The following is a 16,506-nucleotide window of genomic DNA, read 5'->3' on the forward strand; positions in this document are numbered from 1 at the left end:
ACCTTGCCCAAAACAATTTTAATCTGGAACCAAGTCAAGAAGATCGCCACACATTCTGCAACAGTATTGTCATTGTTCAGGCTAAGCACACAAGCCCAGTAAAGAATTCAATGACAGAAAACCAATGAAATAATCCTTCACTCTTTAATATTTTGTAGCGAAAAAAATAAAGATTGGTCCACAAACATGAGATTAAAATTAAAACTGATCAAATAAACTTAAAATAAGTGTGGGATTGTACCATCATGGATAAATTTAACATCCCACAAATAAAATAATAATTTTTTCTGAACCGGAGAGGTTGTTCGAAAGAAATTCTGAACTTAGTACACCATTAAAAAAATCTACTATACCACATTCAACAAGGTGCAACATTTTCAATGATTTTCACAGGGTCACTTATAGCATAAAAGAAAAGTTCCCGTCAAGTCAGTGATTTCTAATTAATTGCAGTCTGTGCAATGCTGACATTGCAAATGTGTTCAACAGCACATTCAATGGAGAAGCAGCGAATCACTGATAGCAACCTCTGGATTTCTGCATTTTGCAGACAGTTTCAGAGAAACAACAATGAACACAAAATCACATATTAATACAGTAGAATTCTGGCCAATGTACTGATCACTTTCCAGAGCACTGCATATTCTGCTCTGCTTTAATCTGTTTTAAATTTTACCCATAAAAGCTATGCAATGGTTTCTTCCAAAACATGTAGTGGTAGAGTAACTACCTCTCCCACAGTGTGTGCACTTTAATAGATAGTTTCCTCAGTATTAGCTCTCCAATCAGAGAAAGTTCTTTCCCTATTAACCCTTACAAAACAGTTCAGAATAGCAAAACCTCTATTAAATCTATTCTGTGATTGGAAATAGTCTTAGCATCTCAAGTTGTCTCATTACCAGGGCTTGCCTGACTGATCCCAGCAAGGTTGTCTCACTTACTTTGCCATCCACCTTCTTCGCTGCTTCTCAGACAAGGATGGGGGAGAACTGCCCGAAGTCCCAGCAGCAGCACTGCAGCAACTAAGGGCTGCCAATTATCTGACAGTCCTAGAGGCTGGACATCCTTCCACATGGGGGTAAAACCCATGGGCTTAGGCAGCCTGACAACCATAAAAACTAGTTGTCAATTACCAGGTCTTGGAGGTGGGCGCAGTCCCAGCTTTTCAGACAGTAGCGCAGTCATTGCCTGCACAAAAATTCAGTCTATAATTCCACCCCCACTGCATGCTCTCCAAAACTTGAATATTCCCTTTATGATGCAAATGCCCAAAACATTGCACATATCTCTATGCAAACCTTTGGCTAAGCCTCAATGATTATTTCTTTAATTTTGTAAAATTTAACATTTTAGCCCTCTCCACAAATTTAGCTTCCTGCTCTCATTTGAGAAGCTTTGTATTTGAACCACTAGATTTCTGTTCCTCCTCAACCTTCAGCTGCTTTCGAGTGCGTACTTCTCGTTTTCTTCCAAAAATGCATTCTCATATCTCCACATCTATAATGTTCCCTTATTTCTCTTATCCTTTACCTCTTACTTGTCAGCATCTTTCTGTTCATCATGTAAATATTTACATGTTCCACTTCAAGTGTGAACTCAAAACTAATACATTTCTTGCTTCTCAATGCATAACAGAAATATGTCTTAGATAGTCATTTCACCCAAGTTTTAACATGTTGCACTCATTGTTCCCATTAGCACAAATGCAATTTTCCATGTTGGCCTCAGAGAAAGAATATGAATATTTCGATTGGAATGCTCTTCATATTTATTTCCTACATAGTATATCTGAATATAATTGCAGTTTAAAACTAAGCGATTATATCACTAATTGGGATTTGAAAGATGTGGGATTGTTTTATACAGGTTATTTTAGGGATAGTACCATAGGTTAGTTTGGGTAGTGCACTAATCCAGTTGCTGTCAATTCTCAACTCTCCAGTGCCATCTACCTCATTCTAGTTTCCACTCCAGTGGTGGGAAGAGGGCAGAACAAACAGAATGCATTAAAATCAAACTTCCCATTCTGACAATCAACAGTGACTTAGAGTCTTATGTATGGGTCAATTACTTTCCAGGAATTTGTTTGGGTCAGAAATTAGGAATTCAGTTGATCGTGGGTTACTATATAGGAAGGTAATCAGCACTTTCGAACAAACGCATCGTGTGCTTACTCAACATAGGCTGCGCAATTTGTTTTTGGCAATTTTATTGTAATTGATGGCAAATAATACTGATTATTGAAAATCTATTAAATCAATAAATTGCAAATGAAACCACAATTCCACATCTACAAAGTAATCATTCAGCTGATAACAAAACTTTAACTATAAATAATTACTCCCCAAAACTGCATTGGTAACGTCATAAAGTGGAAGTTTTTTCATAATCAGTGTAAAATCATAACACATGAAATCAGCAGATTTCAAGAATATGAGAATGTAGCACAGTACTCCAAAACAAAAACAGTTTGCGTAAAATACACTTCCCATTGCTAAAGATTAACATTTTTTCTCACTTTCACTACTTCTTGCAATATTTTCACTACTTCTTGCAATATTTTCACTCAGACTAAACACACATGACATATATCGGATTCAAACGGGACAGTTCCAAAAGTCTCCACTTTAAAACTGGTGAAAAACACAGGGATTGTCCTGTCATTCTGAAGTTCCTTGCTGGCTTTCTGCTTGGAGGTAGCAAAATAGCACAGAGCCTTTCCTAGACAGGAATCGTGTCCTCTCCCTGTGAGGAAACAGAAGGCTCTGCAGCTAGAGCTGCATCTGGAACATCAAGAGGCCTTAACCAAGACAGGGAAAGTGCATCAAAGTTGAAGCTGCTATGATTCGGGGAAGGTCGCAAGCAAGTCCCATGCTTAGCCAACAGGCAAATTCAGAGTTTGCCTGAAAGAGCTAGTAAAGCTGAGCATGAATCACACAAAACTTTCATATTGCGCCCTTAAGAAAATATCGCAAGTGTTTATAGGATTATAAAACAAAATATGATGTTTCCTTGAGTGGCTCAACATGAGGGCAAATGACCAAAGACTGACTAAAAGATATAGATTTTGAAAAGCATATTAAAAGAAAGAGAGAGGTAGACAGACAGAGGTTGAGGTAGGGGATTCCAGAGCTTATGGCCTAAGCAGCTGAAATCATGGCCACGAATGGTGGAACGATTCAAATTAGGGATACTCCAGAGGCCAACATTAGAGAAGCATAGATACCTCAGAGGCTTATGGGATTGGACCATATCAGCATCCCTACAGTGCGGAAGGCGGCTATTTGGCACATCGAGTCTGCACCGACCCACTGAAAGCTCATTTTACCCAGACCCTCTCCCCCTGCCCGCACACACGAGATTACAAAGCTGTGGAAGTGCAAGATCATGGAGGAAACTGAAAACAGGGGTGTGAATTTTTAATCCTAATTCTCCTTGTATGGTTCAGTGCCATATTTTGATGTAAAACACCTTGCAATATTTCATTATAAAGGCAATAAATAAAAGTGTTTTTACGTGATTCACATCCACCCTCACCAGCTCCCTTCCAAGCAAACTCTAGATCTGCCTTTTGGCTAGGCGTGGAACTTGCTTTTCAACTTCCCTGGTTCATAACAGTCTCAGCTTAATCACAAGCCAGTGTGGGCCAGCAAGCACAAGGTAATGGTCAAACAGGGGTTAGTGTAAGTTAGGACAGAGGAATAGTTTGGAGGAAACTTGAAGCGTCTTGAAATAATCAATTCATCATATCAAAAGTGTGGTTGAGTGTTTCAGCAGAAGGGCTAAAACAGCGACAAGTCAGGTGATATTAGAGAAATTGGGAAATAATCTGTTCTTTCAATAATGGTGTCTATCAGTGATCAGATGTTTGTGTCATGGCCGAATACAATACCTAAGTTGCGAACGACTGTTTCAGCCTCAGGTAAATGCCAAGGAGAAGGACTGAGTTGGTGACTAGGGAGCAGAATGTGAGACAAGCATCAAAGATTATGGCTTCAATTTTCCCAATACTTAGCTGAAGGATATTTAAACTGATGAAAGTTACTTCAACTGATCACACAGGCCCGAAACATTTTTCATACAAAATAGTATTTCTGTCTCTGTCATTGATCAAGTGCACAGTCAGGATTGGGTAATGATATTGAACTTACATTCGAACAGTTAAGTAACTAAACCCAACCAAAAATCCTTTGCCTGGCTGAAGTCATTTCTAACCATCGACATATTTTCTCCCCCATATTTTGTTCAGTGATTTAAGGGAAAAGTGCAACAAAGGTTCAGATATTATGCTGTGACCATTTTCACCAAACTACATGAGACACTTGGCTTTAATTGGTTCTACAGCAATATAATCATAACACAATTGTATTGTTATGAAAAATTAATTAACAGACACGAAGTCAGCTACCCATACAATACTGAAGTTCATGGAGAGCTCAACTCAGAAAAGGCTTCAACAAGACTAGTGACAGAATTTGTTTTGTTTGTTCACGCCATTCAAATTCAGATATGCCACTTCTGTATTGAACTAAATGCTGTGCTACTACCATGGCTCCTGGTAACAACTCTAAAGAAAACATTTTAGATTTGTTGAGGCTAGCTGCCGAGAAGATTCAATAACAAAAGAAAACTTTTCTTAAATTAGGTCTTTCCAATAGTCAGCCATATTAAATGTTTAACTTGATGCTGTTGCCAGTTACGCCATAGGGAGGTGGCAGCACTAATACTGGATTTGTTTATTTTAAAAGCAGCTACTGATGCTTGTAATGCCCAGATTTCAGGAGACAAGGACTTGAGGTGACTGCCATTGTTTATTCCTTATCTCAGCAGCAGAATCGAATTTCAAGTCACCTATCACCACCATTCCAATTCTGTGTACTACTTCTCAACATGGGGCATAGCAAAGAAACCTGAAGCTGCCCAACCTGTAAGTTTCTGCCCATCAATGGGCAGAACATCACATACTGGTATACACTATTTCACAAAGATATTACCAGATTCACTTCTGTATATAACTAGTCTCCGCTCAGTATAGAAAGTAGCAGAGAAACTTATTTCTAATCAACACTCAATAAATTAAGTTCCACTTTCATTCAAACAAGACAAAGATTTTATCAGTGCAAAAACTTGCAAAAGCAAAAAAAAATTGTCTTCAAGTAACAGAAAAATATAAACTTGAGGGAAGTGATTTTCAATTGTAATAGGGTCATCACTACAGCTCAATTTATAGCCTTAGTTCAGAAATCAGGCAATCCTTTACATCAATTTTACAGAACACAAAGTAACATTAATTAACATTAATTAATAATTGTGTTTTCCAGGTTTTACATTTTGCAATTTTTCTACCATAATTGTGACTAACTGGAACAGCTGTGACCATGTATGTTGACAAAACACAGGAATAAGATGCAAAACAGATTTCTGGAAAACTCAGCAGGTCTGACAGCATCTGTGGAGAGAGAAAATGGAGTAATTTTGAGTCTCTCTCTTCATCTGAGCTATTTCTTTCTCCATAGATGCTGCCAGACCCACTGAGTTGTTCAACATTTTCTGCTTGTTTCAGATTTTCAGCATCCACAATATTTTGCTTTATTAGTACGAATTGATTTCAGCTTCCCTTGGCATTTACTTATGTAGACTTAAATAACAAGATTAATTTTAGTAATTAGCATATTTTAAACAATAATCCCATTACATTTAATAATAATTTGGCCGTTACAGCTGTGGCAACTGTTGGTAGTATTGGATAGCATGCACTTTCTTTAAGAGGGTAGCAATAGGTATTGTCACATAAGAGGGGGCAACAATTATGGACAGCTTCACTGATGTGCTTATAAAAAAGGAATGCCACAAGTTAGGAAGCAGTGTATAACAGATATAGTTCAATATAAAATACATGCATTTCTAAATTAATGACTCAAAATTTCTGCATCCTACTTTTATTTTTAAAAAGGCTGATTAAAATCTTGTGGAATGCTGTGATTTAAGTTTATAGTAAATTTAGACTGAACAAATACAGACTGCTTTAGGTAACATCCCACTGTTATACGTTATAAGTTTTAAACATTCACAAGCAGCTTTGTGTGGGTATATACTTCCTCATTTGATGGCTGTTTAATTGCACTATCCATTGGAAATAACTGCTCCATTGACAGAACCAAGGTTATTCTTGCAGAATAGTATTTTCTATGACATGATCTTTCGAAACTCTCTTGATTCAGATATTTTCCTTTTACATTGCAAAGATGCTAATGTTACTTCATTATTTATAAGGAATGGAAAAAAAGCGAGTAAGTTATAGACCATTCATCAAAAAGTCTTGCGGGAAATTTACCAGCATCTGTCATGATGGAGAGAATCAAAGAAGTCATGTCCTACTAACTCAGTTGAATGTTTTGAGAAGGTTACCAATGTGACAAATAAGGGAATGGCTATGGATGCCATTTACATAAGCTTCCAAAGTCAATCAATAATGTTTCACATTGGATACTGTCAACAAAAATTAAAGCAATCTATTAATGCAAGTAGGGAATTGGTAAGAAAGTACAAGGAAAATTGCAGGGATAATGGATTATGCATGGTCATTTGCAGGGTGTGACTCGTGGTATCCCCAAAGAATTGGCACAAGGGCTGCAGCTTTTTAACCATACAAATATCAAGTGCGGCTCAGTGATAACACTTTCACCTCTGTATCAGACGTTGTGGGTTGAAGTCCCATTCCTGAGACTTCAGTACACAATCTATGATTCTACAGGGTTGGAATAATTTGTGATTAAGAGCACTACTCAAGAATTATTGGCTTTGTGTGATTTCTCCCTTCCTTACCAAAGTGTATGAGTTTCAATACATTAAATATGTTTCACATACTTTTATGTTATTGTACTGCCAGCTAGTACACACAATTCTAATGGGTAAAAAAAACAAACATCCAATATTACATTTTGACTTGGAGCAAGTGAACCCAGCATGCCTGCCACTGCAGCAACAGAATCAAGCGTGGGTTAGAAGCTGCACTAGTGAAAGTAGTCAGTTTCACACCGTGCACTTTCAAAACTTTCTTTAACTTACTATGAATCTAGATATTTTAAACACACTTTTTTTAATAATACATAACCTCTTTAAAACAAATCCATTAGACAATATTTTAAGTACAAGACAACGGGCAAGGCACAACAGAGAAATTAGTTTTGGATTGCTGTAGTGATAAGCTACCACAGACAAAAATTCTTTGTATTGTAAATAATTTACCAGAATTATCACATTGTTTTGTTCAGTTATCCAAGTTCATTTCTTGCCTTCTTTCCTGAAGCCACTGAGTCTTGCCGTGGTGCAACTATATATAGCCTATCACATTCTTGATGTGCAAGTTTAGATGATGGGCATCAGCAGAATGACTATTCATACAGTATCATTTCATCTTCATGTAATAGCCATTTACGCCCACAAATTGGGGCAATTCCTCAATTCAGACTAGCAGAACAAACCTACAGCTTTTTCCACCGAAGTGGCTTAGCACCACAACGAGCAGTGTGTTTGCTCAGTGTGTCATGAGGGCAGATCTGTTGGTTTTAAACCATCTGTAAGTGCGAACGGTCTTACAGGGAACAGGAATCCATCCACAGACATAACCCCAAAAAGGCAAGAAAAACCAGATGCCTGGAATCACATCAGTAAAATGCTCAAACTTAATGATAATGTTAATTTAATTCCTATGTAACATCTAGCTCAATAAGACTTGAAAATTCTTCAAAAATTATGTTGACATCGTGTCCAAACAAATGAGGGAATAGGTGGAAGAAGATAGAATGAAAACTGTTTGTCAAATTTAATTGTTTGTGGTGAAACTTATTCCTCAAGGGGATACGACAGACTGAGTTTGATTTTTGACTATTTGCATGCCAAAAAAAAGCACGTCCTGTTCTTACCTGTAAAGGTAACAGAGTGTTGCTATTGTTGTCCGTCCTGAAAACATTGTCTTCGATCCAAGATTTTGGTGGCAGTGTTGGAGCTGAACGGGGAAATTTGGGTGGTGCTATAATATTACTGGAGAAAGGTTTCTTCAGCGGAGAGATTTGGTTCATGGTTGTCGGCATTCCTACACCTCCAGTTCTGCGGTGATCCCTGGTCTGCATTCCACCCCAGGACACTCCTGCACTCCAGCCACTGCTCTGGTGGCTGTTCCATGGAGACTGTTTCATTATGGGCTGATAATATTAAAGCATAAATTATAAATATATACATCCATGCATACATCATTTAGCAATGATACTTTTAATTTCAGAAGTAGGAGAATTATAAAATAACTTGTGTAAAAGCTCGGTTTCTGTCTTCGTGGCTAAAGCCTTCAATAATTACTGCACTTTGTTCGTTAGTAATTTTAACAAAACCTTTAGGTTTTGCAGAATTTATCTGCAGAAAATCTACTGACCTCTATAACAACACAAACATGTAATAAATCTTACAATTAAATTAAATTGCTTTTTCAGATCCCCAAGGCAGTGAACCAATGCCACGGGTCTGTTAGTTGTGTGAAAACTAATATATCCCAAAGTCATTCTTTGTAAGGCTATTAATCTTGTGATTTCCTGTTTTTAAAAATTCGAGAAACCACATCAAATGGACAGTGGGCAATAGGAAGAAGGGTATAAACAATTTTAATATATGATTAAGTACATACACAATATTTCTAGATCTCATGAACATATTGGTTAATGCTCATTACTGCAAATACAGTTCATATTTCTAGTTAGGGATTAAAATGTAATTTCCAAAAAATGCAATCTATTCAGATTAAATTTAAATACTTTGCTGTCGCTATAAAATCTACGGCAAACCAGTGCCATTCCAGGTTTCCCTAGATGATGTATCTCAGTACTTTAATGGAAGCATATTAATTGTGGAAAAAGTCAAAATCTAACCCAAAAGACTTGTCCACCATGTGAAGTCCTACTGCATTTTCTACCAGCCTACTGGAGTTTATTTGGCTGTTGTGCAATAGGATTTTTCCAAGCCCCGTTGTCTAGCTATTTTTTTCACTACGTAATATAAATTGCATTTATTGTAACCATTATGTACTTGAAATATTTTGTACCATCTCAACTTCATGAATATATCAAATAGATAGACTGACAAATAAGGTAACGGGTTTAATGATTTGCAATGAAGTTAGAATTTTATGCAGTGTTGGCAAAGACCCCTTGTTCCCTTTTTAAATGGTCAGAGAACTGAAAACCTTGAGCCTATACATGCAATAAACTGCCCAGTAATTTTCCACTACCACCACCTCCCTGCATCACGTCCCTTCTGTTCACCCAACACGCTGCAGTATCAGGCTGATTACTGCGCCTATATTTTGAAACAAATTTAGCTGACATTTGGCTCATTGGTTCGGAATTCAGTATAAATCCTTCTTCCAAAAACTAATCTATTCTGGGCTAAGTTCTAAACACCCTGGGTACGTTAACATCCTCAAAAATCTTTCTTTCGTGTACCGAAAGTAGGCGATTGGAAAAAGATAAAGAAATTCACTTGCATATACTGATTGAACTGAACACAATAATTAGCCGTTCGCACACATATTTGGACAAGAATTCGGAATCAGTTCATCTCAACTTCAACTAAGGTGTGGTTGCAGAACGCCAGGGAGATCGGAGCGATTTTTTTTCCTCTCGTAATTATCTCTAGGCGTTGACAACTCGCACTCTGCACCAAAAACAGGGAAAAGGCAAACGTACCCCAGAGCCCCAGCTCTCTACAGGAGGAGAAGCCGGTGTCTCTCGCCGGCACCTTCCCTTAGCAGGAAGGTTCATCCTGCCCTGGGAGCCCGGGGATGACCGGGGCGGGTTATAGAGATGATTTTAAATAAATCCAAATTTTAAAAAATGAAGCTAATTTAGAGATAACAGCACGTAGGCACTGTCCTGGACACTGACCCGCACCGGCAGCCGGGCTGACAGCAGGGCAGGGAGCCGGCCGTTGCCCGGGGGGGGGACAGGGAGGGTGCCCAGGCTGTGCTCCGTGCCCTTACCTGATGGTGGTTGTAGGTGTTTCTCTGGTGAGGGAAGGCGGCCTGGTGGTGCTGGGGGTGATGATGGTGGTGAAGGCCGACAGGAGACCGCCGGCTCTGCTGCTGCTGTTGTTGCTGCTGCTGAGGTAATGGGGAGAAGGTGCCGCCGCCGCCGCCTCCTCCTCCTCCGTAACCCTGGCTCATCCCGGCCGCGTTCGCAGCGAAGCTCTGGAAGAGGACCGTGCCGTTAATGCTCGGGATGCCGTGGAAGAAACTGTCTTCAGCGGGGCTGGGCACCGGGCAGAGTCCCGGGCCGCCGGCCGACAGCCCCGCGGTGTTGGCAGCGGCGGCAGCGGCAGCTCCGGAGCCGGGCGGAGTGCTGACCGGGGCGGCGGGAGCCGGGGACCAGGCGGTGCCGAAGCCGGTGAGGGCGGCCACCGGAGACGGAGAGGAGCCGTTACTGCTGCCGCCGCTGCTGCTGCCGCCGGCGGAGCCTCCTCCTCCTCCAGCGCCGCCGGGGCCGGTGTCCTGGTGATGGTGAAGCTGTTGTTGCTGTTGCTGCTGAAAGCCGGCGCCGAGTCCCGGTAACATCCCGATCCCCCCGCCGCCGCCGCCGCCATTAGCCGCCGTCATATTACCGGGAGACTCCATCAGCCTGTGGCCGCCGCGGTGCTGGCTGCTCTCCGCAAACTTCAGAGCGGCATCGGCGGAGGAGAGCCTGTCCCTGTCCCCGCCTCCCTCCTCCTCCTCCTCCTCCTCCCCGGGGCTGGCAGGCTGGGGGCGGCCTCGGAGCTGCTGCTGAGGAGGAGGAGGAGGAGGAGGACTCCGTTTGGTCAGGATGTCCGGACACTGGGCGGCAGCGGCAGAGACAGCGGCGTCTCCTTCCTCCTCCTCCCGGCTGCCCGAGCCGCGGTGTTGTGGTGCCGATCGCGGGGGGCGGCTGCCAGAAGCTGGAGCCGGCACGGCGGCGGCGGCAGCAGTGATGATGCTGATGCCTGTCACCCTGTCCGGCATCAGAAGGTCATCATCCTGCATAATAGGAGTGAGTGGCGTGTGGGGCAGGGCAGGGGAGGGGAACTAACTGAGGGGAGGAGGAGGAGGAGGGGGAGGGGGGAAACAAAGAGGCGGAGGAGGAGGCGGTGCCACCGCGGCCGGCAATCCCAGCCCGGGGTGGGGGGGAAAGCAACAGGACGGACCGCCGCCAACACCGGCTTGGCGCATCGGTAAACACCCCCTCCCCCGCCCACCGACGGGCGGGGAAGATCGGCGAGATCGCCGCCGGCCCTTAATCACCCATTTACCGTATATGTGTGTGTGTGTGTGTATAGATGCACCTAGTCCGGTTTAACACCGCCAGGGGGTGATATGAGCGTCTTGCCCCCCCCCCCCCCCGGCACTGCGACTTTATTTTTCACCGGGACACCCCATCACATATTAACCGTTTCCAATGCACCCACTTGACTCGCCCCACTCCGCGCGCGCGTCCAGCTCTACCGGTTGTTTCTAGTCTCTCTCTCTCCCCCGTGCACTTTATTTCCTCCGGGGGAGGAGGAGGGAGAGGAAGGGGAAGACGTCTCGCGCAGTTATGTTTCCGGTCCGGCTGTTTCTGGAGGCCTTGCGTTCAATCTGCATTGACGTCAGCATCACGTGCGGGCGGCACGCACTCTCCTCGCGCCGTGGGAAAACAAATCGACGGGAGGTTTAACCGTTTGTGTGCCGGGGGGGGGGCCGTCAGGTGCAAGTCATTGCGTATGGTGTAACCGTGCCAAGGTTAAAGATTGACACACATCATTTATTGTACTTCATGTAAATGTATACAGAAAGCTAAGTAATAATGTTTTATCCATGGTGTGGTATTTTGGTGTGGATGTGCCGGCGTTGGACTGGGGTAAACGCAGTAAAAAATCTGACAACACCAGGTTTAAGTCCAACCGATTTATCTGATAGTAAACTCACTCAAGTGTACTATCAAATAAATCGGTTGGACTTAAACCTGGTGTTGTCAGACTTTTTACTGTGGTATTTTGGGACATGGATATATATATGATTATATGGCTGCCCTAAAATACTAGTTGATTTGTTAGATCTACATGTTAGATCTTCATGTAAGGGTTGCCACTAGTGCTATCACCTGTCAAGCTTTAGACTGGATAGTTTTGTGTGTGTGGAACTTAAAATAAGTAATAAGTCTTCTTACTGTGTTTACGATGTGGGTATGCCGGCGTTGGACTGGCGTAAACACAGTAAAAAGTCTGACAACACCAGGTTTTAGTCCAACTTATCAAATAAATAGGTTGGACTAAAACCTGGTGTTGTCAGACTTTTTATGGTGTTTACCCCAGTCCTACGCAGGCATCTCCACATTGAGTTTAAAATAAACCAGGGCTTTGTTTTCTACAGTGCATGTCCATATTTTCAATTCAGCGAAATGCAGGCAGTCCTCGACTTTACAATGCTCAAATTATGATAAATAGCACTTATGGTGCTTATAAATTGTCACAAAAACAGAAAATGCTGGAAAATCTCAGCAGTTCTAACAACATCTGTGGAGAGAGAATAGAGCTAATCTTTCGAGTCTGGATGAGCTTTTCGAAATGTCATAATGACTGGAAACATTGACTTTATTTTCTTTTCACAGATACTGTCATATCTGCAGAGATTTTCCAGCATTTTCTTTTTTTGCAGTTCCAGCATCTCCTGTAATTTGCTTTTATCTTAGAAATTAACACCCTGTTTTGAATTTATGATATTGACTCTGACCTTATGACGCCATGCCAGCCCACCTTTAATGTTTTTATTAGACATATGCACTACTGCTTATATTGATACATGCAGCCTTGTCTGAAGCAGAGTCAAAAAATCCAGCATCCGGTATTGGGTCGTTTGACCTGAACATGCCCGGGAAAGTTGTAAAACCTCCGGCCGAAAGACTGGGCAGCCTGCATCCTTCACTTATCAGGCTACAATCCAGGTTAGAATGTGAGATTGACATGCGGTCACCAACAAAGAATGGTTGCTGTGGCCTGTCAATAGCATGTACCTGGCCAAGCTACAGCCTAGAAAGCAGGCTTGGGAGGAATAATTTAGGTGTGCTAAACCCTGGGTGTGCCAATGAAGTTTGGGCTAAAACGAAGTCTGCTACATTTCAAGGAGGATTCCAGCAGAAGTTTAAAATCATCGGATGAATGTCTAAAACCCATGGGAAACAAGGTTGCAATAAGCTGGTAAAAATGACACCTGATGATGGAATGAATCTCCCATTTTTAATGTTCCTATTAGAAAATTGGTTCCAACTTACGACATTTTGACTCATGACATCATTTCCAGGAACAAATTGTGTCACAAGTCTGAGGCCTGGCTGTAATCTTGTGACTTGGAATATGTAATTTTCCTGCAACTTTTTTTGTCTTAGATTTGGGTAAGTTACTGAAATTGGGTACAAGCACTAGATCAAAATCCATCTAATGTGATTAGTGAACATTCTCATGATATATTGTAAAACTGCAATTACTCTATTTTCAGAATAAGATGTTAATTAAGGATAGATGAAATAATCTTGCTATTTGCTTTCGTAGGAATAGCTGACTCAACAGAAGCTGCCAAGATCAGTTTGAGGGTGTGTTGCTGAAATTATAGGTAACTTATTTTGTAATTAAGCAATACCTTCCAAAGAATGGAAATAATTATTAATTTAAGTATAAATCATGTTATGATTGTTCATGATTTTCTGGGAGGAATGGGAATTTTTCTACCAGGTGGTAGAAAATAAAACATGGTGCTTTTCAATAAACATTCTAAAATCTGTTTTCTTTTTTCATTCTTCAAGAGTAGGTTTCATTGCCTGACATCAGAAATGCAAGTGAACTTTACAGGGTGGTTATATGACACAGTGGAATAGTAACATGCATGGTACGTGCTAGGAGGATGCAGATTTAATCCACCATTTTGGCTCAATTCATAATGGGTCTTTGCATCTGTGTCAGGAGTACCTTGTGGCCTGTCATGTTCCTCATTCTGCCAAAGCCGACATGTCAGGAGACAACTGTTGTTCAATGATAAGTACAGGAGAGCATTTCAGGAGTAGCAATAGGCATATTTAAAAATGAGGTGTCCACCTACTGAAGCTACTATGCAAGATTACGTGCATCCTCTTGTGCATCCTTCAAGCTGAAGATGACCACATTCATCATTTGGGGTGCCTGGTAGGGTTCTAATGGGTAAGTTAAGGCTGTTTTCTGTACTTGGAAGATTCTGCTGCAAACAAGACAGGATTCAGCAAACCAGTCGCAAAAACCCAGCTTGCAGGTGCAGCAGGTGGTCAGGAAGGCGAATGGGATGCTGGCCTTCATAGCGAGGGGGTTTGAATATAAAAGTAGGGAGGTCTTGCTGCAGCTGTATAGGGCATTGGTGAGGCCGCAGCTGGAGTACTGTGTGCAGTTTTGGGCACCGCACCTGCGCAAAGATATTTTGGCCTTGGAGGGAGTGCAGAGGAGGTTTACTAGGCTGATACCGGAGTTGAGGGGGTTGAGCTATGAGGAGAGGCTGAATAAACTGGGCTGGTACTCGTTAGAGTTTAGAAGAATGCGGGGAGATCTCGTTGAGACGTATAAGATGATGGATAGGGTAGAGGTGGAGAGACTCTTCCTGCTGAAAAAAGACAGTAGGACTAGGGGGCACAGCCTCAAGATAAAAGGGGGGCGGTTTAGAACGGAGTTGAGGAGGAACTTCTTCACTCAAAGGGTGGTGAATCTCTGGAATTCTCTGCCCATTGAAGTGGTGGAGGCTGCCTTGCTAAATATTTTTAAGACGCGGGTTGATGGGTTTTTGATAAGAGAGGGGATTAAGGGTTATGGGGAGAGGGCGGGAAAGTGGAACTGAGCAGCGACAGATCAGCCATGATCTTGTTGAATGGCGGGGCAGGCTCGAAGGGCTAGATGGCCTACTCCTGCTCATATTTCTTATGTTCTTTGTGATTTCCCAGTGCCTCTGATAGAAGCTGGCTTTCAGAGGAGGCCACATCATTTTTATTTTCGCTGCACCAGGTGCAGAGATCCTGAGCAAACACCTAAGTGGAGCCTTCAGAATGTCCCTGTAGTGCTTCCTTTGAGTCCTATGAAAGCACATGCCAGACTCAAACTCTTTAGACAATTAGCATTGGTAAATGAGTGTCAGGCATTATGGTTACCTGTCCAGCCCAACACAGTTATGACTATCTATGGTATGTGTGCTTAGTATGTCAGTTCAGGTGAACACTCAGTAACTGATATTTTGTTCTGTCATCTGATTTCAGAAGCTTCTGAAGGCAACTAAAATGAAAGTGCTTGAGCTTCTTGATATGGCACTAATACATGGTCCAAGTTTCACATGCATAGAGCAGAGGAGACAGGACAATTGCTCAATGGGCTTTTAGTTTAGTAGGTAGAATTATTCTTCTTTCCTAGACACAGTTTGAAATCTGCCAAAGGCTACATATGCTCTGGCAATTCTTGCATGTATGTTGTCATTTGTATAGTAAGAAATCTCACAACACCAGATTAAAGTCCAACAGGCTTATTTCATAGCACAAGCTTTCGGAGTGTTGCCCTTTCATCAGGTAATGAAGTTTGTTCACTCGGTGAAGGGGCAGCGCTCCAAAAGCTTGTGCTTCCAAATAAACTTGTTGGACTTTAACCTGGTGTTGTGAGACTTCTTACTGTGCCTACTCCAGTCCAATGCCGGCATCTCCACATCACTAATATAGACAGCCTGAAAGAGTCACATGCATTGGAGCTCAATTCAGTGCCACATTGCATGTCCTACTTCAACTGGCAGCTAGTACACAGTGATATGTATCCTTGCAGACCTTGGTATTTGCCTGGAGTCATCTCAGATTGAATAGTTTCACGTGGATGCCATATCTGATTTCAATGACAGCGTCACCAGCATAAAAGGCATGGGTGAGCATGATGGTAAAAGATCTACTGAAGAGGTTGGTATTAGCACGCAGCCCTCTTTAATTCAATAGTGACTGAGAACGGTTCAGAAGATTCACCATCAACCAGAACACATGTGAGCATGCCATCATGGAGCTGTCGAACTATTGTGATGCATTTCTCAGACAACTGAATTCCTCCTTTTTCTTTCAAAGACCTTTGTGCCTGATTGTGTCAAAGGCCTTGGGCAGGTCAACAACAAGATTTAGAGGTCCATGTTCTACTCTTGGCATTTGTAGAGGTCCATGTCCTGTTTTGGCAGAAACTAAGTAATCCCACATCAAGTCAAATCTCTGAAGTCTTGTCAAATCCGGTCAGGAATGGACAATCAAACACCTAAATGGAAGAGAAGGCTGCACAAGTATTTCCATCTTCAAAGATGGGAGACCCCTGCCCATCTCCCAGAAGACTAGGCTGAAGCATTTGCAACCATCTTCATCCAGAAGTGCCAAATGGATGATCATCCTTGGCTCCTCTTGTAGTCCCCAGCATCATAGATGCCAGTCTTCAACCAATTTTGTTCACTCC

General features: G+C 42.1%; 1 protein-coding gene across 2 annotated transcripts in view; it reads right to left on the minus strand.

Annotated features, from left to right (window-relative positions):
• Positions 1-11,074, minus strand: part of LOC145343736 (cytoplasmic polyadenylation element-binding protein 2-like) — a 120,006-nt gene extending 108,932 nt beyond the window's left edge. For both annotated transcript variants that reach the window (XM_080190006.1, XM_080189996.1), the window contains exons 1-2: positions 10,028-11,074; positions 7,926-8,204 (exon numbers count right to left, since the gene is read on the minus strand). In XM_080190006.1, coding sequence (XP_080046132.1) covers positions 7,926-8,204; positions 10,028-11,041 — 1,293 coding nt within the window. In that variant the 5' untranslated portion in view covers positions 11,042-11,074. The remainder of the gene's footprint in view (positions 1-7,925; positions 8,205-10,027) is intronic.
• Positions 11,075-16,506: the final 5,432 nt, after the last annotated feature.

Source organism: Carcharhinus amblyrhynchos, chromosome 1, assembly GCF_965287045.1.
Source record: "Carcharhinus amblyrhynchos chromosome 1, sCarAmb.v2.hapA, whole genome shotgun sequence".
NCBI classification, from domain to species: domain Eukaryota; kingdom Metazoa; phylum Chordata; class Chondrichthyes; order Carcharhiniformes; family Carcharhinidae; genus Carcharhinus; species Carcharhinus amblyrhynchos.